This window comes from Grampus griseus, assembly GCF_964374135.1.
Source record: "Grampus griseus genome assembly, chromosome: 11".
Lineage (NCBI taxonomy): Eukaryota > Metazoa > Chordata > Mammalia > Artiodactyla > Delphinidae > Grampus > Grampus griseus.
In genome coordinates, this window is record NC_139005.1 from 102,582,828 (window position 1) to 102,589,252 (window position 6,425).

The following is a 6,425-nucleotide window of genomic DNA, read 5'->3' on the forward strand; positions in this document are numbered from 1 at the left end:
AGCTGGCGGGGGCTCAGGGTTCTCCACTGCGTGAGAGTGGCGTTTGGCAGTCAAGATGGCCCAGAGGGAGGCCCAAGGGCTCTAGAAGGTTGTGATAAACCAGGCCAATAAAGAGGAAAACACAACTTTTGGATTTTCTTTACTTTGTTCACTCTTTATTAGTGATCGCTTAAAAATTCCTTTTGACAACCATCCCATCTCTGCTGAACTCAGGGTACGGAGAGTCCAGAGGCTGCTGGAGGAGGGGAAGGGAGAGTCGGCCTTGGCCCCCCCCAAGCACCTGCGTATCTGGGAGGGAGAAGTGCCAGCCTCTGCTTCACACCTGTGCACCTTCCCGGCAGCCCATCTGTGTGCTGGGCAGTGTTTAGGGTCAGGACCCCCGCCCCCATGGTCCCCCTCCTCAGGGAGACCCCCCCCACCCTGGCCAAGAGTGGAATAGTCTTCTCCGGTTTCTGGTAATTTCATCAGGGCCTCATCGTGTTGCTGCAGCTACAGATAACATCTTCCTGTGGGTAACTCTTCCCCGCCAGAGCCCCCTGAGGCTGGCCCCGAGCTCAGAGGAGGGACGCGGGGGTGTGGGATGACTTTGGGGGTGTGAGGGTCTCTTAGGCAGAAGTGGGTCGGCTGGGATGCCAGAATAGCGCTGAGGAACGCTGCCATTTGCCATTGGAAGCTATGGAAAAAGGGAAGGGGCAGGAGCTGGGCAGGGGCCTGGGGAGGCCCCTGAGCTCCTGGAGCTGCCGTGGGTTATGCTGTCTCCTGATACCTCCAGCTAGGCCCTCCTAACAACACCCAAGCCCAGGTGCAGACACAGAGACCCACACCTCCCAGGTTGGGCGGCGCACTGGCCCCAGCACAGGGCCACCTTAACTGGGCAGCCCTCTGGGCGGGGCACGTCACGGATGCCATCTGCGCGACACCAGGTGGCACCCAGGCCTGAAGCAGGACCTGGTGTGCGCAGCACATAGCTCCCAGCCTGCTGCCCAGCTCTTCACGCTGGGTCTCCGCCCAGACCATGACCCAGGGCGTCTTGGAGGCTGACAGCCCCGGCTGGGGCTGGGACGGGGATGGGGACGAAGACTGGGATGGCGTCGTGCTGACCCTGCTGGCGCTGGCTGTGGTGGCCGCCACGGCACTAGCTTTGCACTGGTTTGGCTCTGGGCAGGACCAGGAGGCGGCAGGTCCAGCATCCACAGCCCCTCGACCTTCACAGGTGGGAGGACCTGGGCCAGCCCTGCCCCCGAAATCCAAGGTCAGTGGTGGTGCCGAGGGACACAGCCCAGGGCAGGAGAAGCCACACCCTCCAGGACGTGGCCAGGGGAGTCCAGCTGCAGCAGGGGCCCAGGATCAGGAGCCCCCGCGAGGTGAAGGTCTGGCTGCTACAGCTACACCTCCACTCAAGACACCTGGTGAGGTGGCCAGCGGAGGGGCCTTGGGACAGCAGCGTGGCGATGCCACTCCAGAAGCCCCCCGAGGAAAAGGAAGGGAGCCTCGCAGGCCAGGTGCTGCCCTCCTGGGTCAGAGCAAAGCAGAGGGGACGTCTGCCCCCCTCCTGATACACTTCACCCCCCGGAGTCCTGGCGGAGAAGTGGAGGTGCAGGTAGAAGCAGGAGGCGTCCAAGCCAAGGCACCAGCTCACCAGGCCCTCGTCCACATGGTGGAACGGGACACCAGCCCCTGGCAGCAAGGTGTGGCGTCACCTGGCTCACTGGGGAGGGGCCCAGGCAGCCGCCGGTGGCAGGTGGACCGCAGCTCAGGAGAGAGAACCTGCCGCTCCCCAAGGCTGGACCCCCTGTCCCTGGGCACTGTGGTGAGTGTGTGGGATTCTGTGGGTGCAGCCAGCAGCCTCCCCGCGGGCTCCCGGGGGCTCCCTTTGCCCCAGGAGCTGCCCCCATCGTACACCCTGAAGACTAGTCCCCCGATGGATGTCTCAGAGAGGGGGCCTGGGAAGAGCAGCCCCCAACAAGCCCCAGTCCTAGCTCTGGACTCAGGAGCCAAAGCTACTGAGAGCAGGGAGGCTGGGACCCTGGCCCCCAGGGAGTCTCAGAGGTCCCCAGCCTCCGTGGAAGGTTGGCCCCGGGTGAGGAGGGAGGTCCTTGTCACCGGGAGCTTCAGCGAGGCCCCAGGCTCCATGGGCCTATCACAAGAGGGGCCACAGGGGGGACACCGACTCTTGTCCCAAGGGGAGGGGACCACAGAGGCCAGCACTGCGGGTGAGGCTGGGGCTAACGGCTCTGGAGACCACCCTTTCTTCAGTTCAGGGCCTGAAGGGACAAAGGAGCAAGGGGGCCACAGTGTTACAGAAGGGAGAGGATCCCTGCAAGGCCAGGTGGCTGGCGGCTCTGACAGAGGGAAGCGAGCTGCAGAGGTTCGCAGCTGCGTGCCCTCCCCAAGCCCCTCCCTCACGTCCTCTTCACACACCCCTAAACCCCTCCCACCCACAGCACATCCCCATCCAGGTCTCTTACCTGTAGCCCCAACTCCTCTGAACTCCTCTCTGTCAGTCTCTTTGCCCCCCAGAGTTGGCCAGGGTCCTGCTGAGGATGAAAATCTCAAAGCAGGCCCATCCCCTGCCCCAGGCCCATCCCCTGTCACAGCTGCAGCCCCTGCTCCAGGCCCATCCCCTGCCCCAGGCCCATCCCCTGTCACAGCTGCAGCCCCTGCCCCAGGCCCATCCCCTGTCACAGCTGCAGCCCCTGCCCCAGGCCCATCCCCTGCCCCAGGCCCATCCCCTGTCACAGCTGCAGCCCCTGCCCCAGGCCCATCCCCTGCCCCAGGCCCATCCCCTGTCACAGCTGCAGCCCCTGCCCCAGGCCCATCCCCTGCCCCAGGCCCATCCCCTGTCACAGCTGCAGCCCCTGCCCCAGGCCCATCCCCTGCCCCAGGCCCATCCCCTGTCACAGCTGCAGCCCCTGCCCCAGGCCCATCCCCTGCCCCAGGCCCATCCCCTGTCACAGCTGCAGCCCCTGCCCCAGGCCCATCCCCTGCCCCAGGCCCATCCCCTGTCACAGCTGCAGCCCCTGCCCCAGGCCCATCCCCTGCCCCAGGCCCATCCCCTGTCACAGCTGCAGCCCCTGCCCCAGGCCCATCCCCTGCCACAGCTGCAGCCCCTGCCCCAGGCCCATCCCCTGCCCCAGGCCCATCCCCTGCCCCAGGCCCATCCCCTGTCACAGCTGCAGCCCCTGCCCCAGGCCCATCCCCTGTCACAGCTGCAGCCCCTGGGCCTGCTAGTGGGTCAAGGCTTGCACCTCAGAAGCCCAGTGTGGTTCTCTGCAAGGGCAGTCAGGAGGGGCAGTTCTCAACTAGCTGGGGAAACCTTATTTCGATGGTTCTTAGGAGTCACCCCTTCCCCAGGCCAGAGAGGCCCCAAGGGACAGTCCCAAGGGCAGCTCTGGAGAGCCCCAGAGATCCCAGCACTTCCACACCCTCTGAGAACAGAGAGTCTGGCTCTTCCCCTGAAGAGGCCGTCCCCAGCCGTGAGGACAGGCATGGCTCGGCTGGACTGGTCACCGGGGCAGGCACAGGGGGCCTGGCTGAGGCTGGAGCTCGGCCACAGCAGAGCAGCACCGAGACCAAGGAGGCTCCCACCGCAGGCCCTCCTTCAGGCCCAAGAGGGGAGAGAATTGAGGAGAAACATCCAGACTCGCTGCCATCTGGAGCTGCAGAACCCAGGGCCCCCTCACGGCCACCGGAGCAGACCCAGCCTGGCTCTGCACCCTCCCCAGTTACAAGGCAGGACTCACAGCCTGTCCCCCGGCCACGGAAACGCAGCTTGTGCGAAATATCCCAGAGCTCTGAGCGTGAGGCCAGCCCAGCGGCCCCAGGGCAGCGCCGAGGACAGGAGCCCGGGGAGGGGCCCAGCCCTGCAGGCAGCGGGCAGGTCCTCACTGAGAAGCAGAAGGAGGCCCGAAAACTCATGGTGTTTCTGCAGAGGCGGGGGGGCTGGGGGGTGGTGGAGGGGCCCCAGAAGCCCAGATCCTCGGCGGCAGGGGCTCTGCAGCGATGGCTGGACCTGGGCAGCTGCCTGGAGGCACTGGCCTTTGCCCAGCAGCACGGGGACCCCCGCCTGGCCCAGAAGACCTATGCCTGGATGAGTGACAATCTGCTACACGTGCTGGGAGACCCGAGCCTCTACCGGCAGCTGAGTGGCGCTGACCGGGAGCGTATCCTGAGCCTTCGGACCAGCCGGGGCCAGGCGGTGCTGGGGGTCCTCGTGCTGCCCAGCCTCTACCGGGTGAGCCGCTCGGGGCTCACAAGGGACCCTCGTGGGGTGGAAGAAACTCACGCGGTGCGGCCCGTGCCCCCGCCTCCCCGCACGTTCCTGTACGTGTTCCACCCCCGGGAGAACGCGTGGCGGCCCCTGACCCAGGTGCCCCAGGAGGCCCCGCTCCGGGGCTGCGGTCTCTGCACCCTGCACAACTATCTGTTCCTGGCGGGGGGCATCCGTGGATCCGGTGCCGAGGCCGTCTGCTCCAACGAGGTCTTCTGCTACAACCCTCTGACCGACATCTGGAGCCAGGTGCGGCCCATGCGGCAGGCGCGTGCCCAGCTCAAACTGGTGGCGCTGGACGGGCTGCTCTACGCCATTGGGGGCGAGTGTCTGTACAGCATGGAGCGCTACGACCCGCGCACGGACGCCTGGACCTCCTGTGCGCCCCTCCCTGCAGGCAGCTTCCCCGTGGCTCACGAAGCTGTGGCCTGCCGGGGGGACATTTATGTTACCGGCGGCCACCTCTTCTACCGCCTGCTCAGGTACAGCCCCGCGAAGGACGCGTGGGACGAGTGCCCCTACAGTGCCAGCCACCGGCGGTCCAGCGACATTGTGGCTCTGGGGGGCTTCCTGTACCGCTTCGACCTGCTGCGGGGCGTGGGCGCCGCGGTGATGCGCTACAACACCGTGACAAGCTCCTGGAGCCGGGCCGCCTCCCTGCCCCTGCCCGACCCCGCCCCGCTCCGCTGCGCCGTGCTGGGCAACACCATTTACTGCCTCAACCACCAGGTCACAGCCACCTTCAAGGTCTCCGAGGGAACCGCCCAGTTCCAGGCCAAGGAGCTAAAGCCTTTTCCCCCGGGGGCCAAAGGGGTCCTCTGCCCATTCATCCTGACGCTGCCCCCCGTGGACCCGCTGCAGACTGCCCTCTGAGTGGCTGCTGGAACGCCAGGGACTTCAGCACTGCTCTCCGGGGAGACCCTGGGGCGGAGTCTGAGGGCAGGAGGGGCACAGGGGCCCCTTGTTCCCGGGACAACTTCCCTTTTCTGTTCTAATAAGGCTCCTGACTCCGCCTTCCACCCGCTCCCCTCCCCTAAGCCTGTCCCCTCAGAGCCCAGGCTCCCCGCACCTGGGAGCTGGTCGCTGGGTGTCCCTAGCCTGGTATCCTACCTCCCACCACACCCAAGCTGCTTCCTTCCTCTAGGACTTAATTCCCTCTCTGGTTACCCAGCGCCTCTGCTGGCTCACCCACCCTCCTCCAGACAGAGATCCTCTCTCACAGCACCACCCCACTGCCTGGGAATTACCTGCCTGTGGGACTCCCTGGGCTCCGAGAGCCTGACGTGTCCCTGGGCACCAGGACTTGGCCCACTGAGGAGCCTGGCAACCCCTGAGCCGAGGAAGGAGATGGCTGGGAACACATTCTGCTTCCTAGGGTCTGTCCCTGGGGCTCCAGGCCAGGCAAGGAGCCCTCAAGGGGGTGGGAAGGGGGACCAGGGAGCAAACAAGTCCCCAGGAAAACATCCTTGCCTCTGGGACTTTCTACCTGTCCTGAGGCCTCTGGGAGCCTGGCTGGCTCTCCCCTGGAACAGCTCTGAAGCCCTCTTTTGTCTGACTGACCTCAAAGGCCTAGAACCCTTGTCTGTGAAAGCGCCCTGCTGGCTCTAGCCCCTGCCCAGACCCCAGCCCAGGCCGTGCAGGACCACTCAGCTCATACCCCTCTGCAGCCTGGTGGGGTCTCTCCTGCCGGCTCAGCCCCTCCAGAAGCCCGCGCCACTTCCCGCCAGCCCCCTTCCTAGGTGAGGCCTGGGTTTCGCCCTCGTTCTGCCCCTTATTAGCTGTGTGGATTGGAAGAGACATCTAACATTGCTTTTCTTGTCTGAAACGGGGCTGTGAGAACATCAGGACACACTCGAGAGTGCCCAGCCTGGTGCCCCAAATACACAACTGAATAACTAATGTTCCCCCTTATTCGCTTTGGAACTCACTGTAGGAAGGTAAATAAATCTGACTGAATACTGCTGCCTGTCCCACCCTCTGACCTGGTTTGTCCCCGTCTGGCTCCCTTTTAGTTTCTTTATTCTAAGTTCGGCACCACTGGCACTGAGTACGTCTACTTCATCGAGAGCCTCTGCATCTCGCCCTTCTCATGTGCTGTCCACAAGGTTTGATGTGCAGCTGGGTGGGACGGAAAGGGTCCTCAGGTTGTGCTCGG

The 6,425-nt window shown here is 64.9% G+C and overlaps 2 protein-coding genes across 2 annotated transcripts; both read left to right on the plus strand.

The window, feature by feature from the left end:
• Positions 1-1,015: 1,015 nt before the first annotated feature.
• LOC309829957 (uncharacterized protein) lies at positions 1,016-2,474 on the plus strand (the record flags this gene model as incomplete). Its single annotated transcript, XM_082666207.1, has 2 exons — positions 1,016-2,080; positions 2,445-2,474. 2 exons carry the CDS (start codon positions 1,016-1,018, stop codon positions 2,472-2,474), a joined length of 1,095 nt encoding a protein of 364 aa, XP_082522333.1.
• Positions 2,475-3,289: 815 nt separating this feature from the next.
• Positions 3,290-5,143, plus strand: LOC309829307 (kelch domain-containing protein 7B-like; the record flags this gene model as incomplete). The annotated part of the gene is made up of 1 exon (XM_082665145.1): positions 3,290-5,143. Exon 1 carries the CDS (start codon positions 3,326-3,328, stop codon positions 5,141-5,143), a length of 1,818 nt encoding a protein of 605 aa, XP_082521271.1. The 5' UTR covers positions 3,290-3,325.
• Between the last annotated feature and the right edge of the window lie 1,282 nt (positions 5,144-6,425).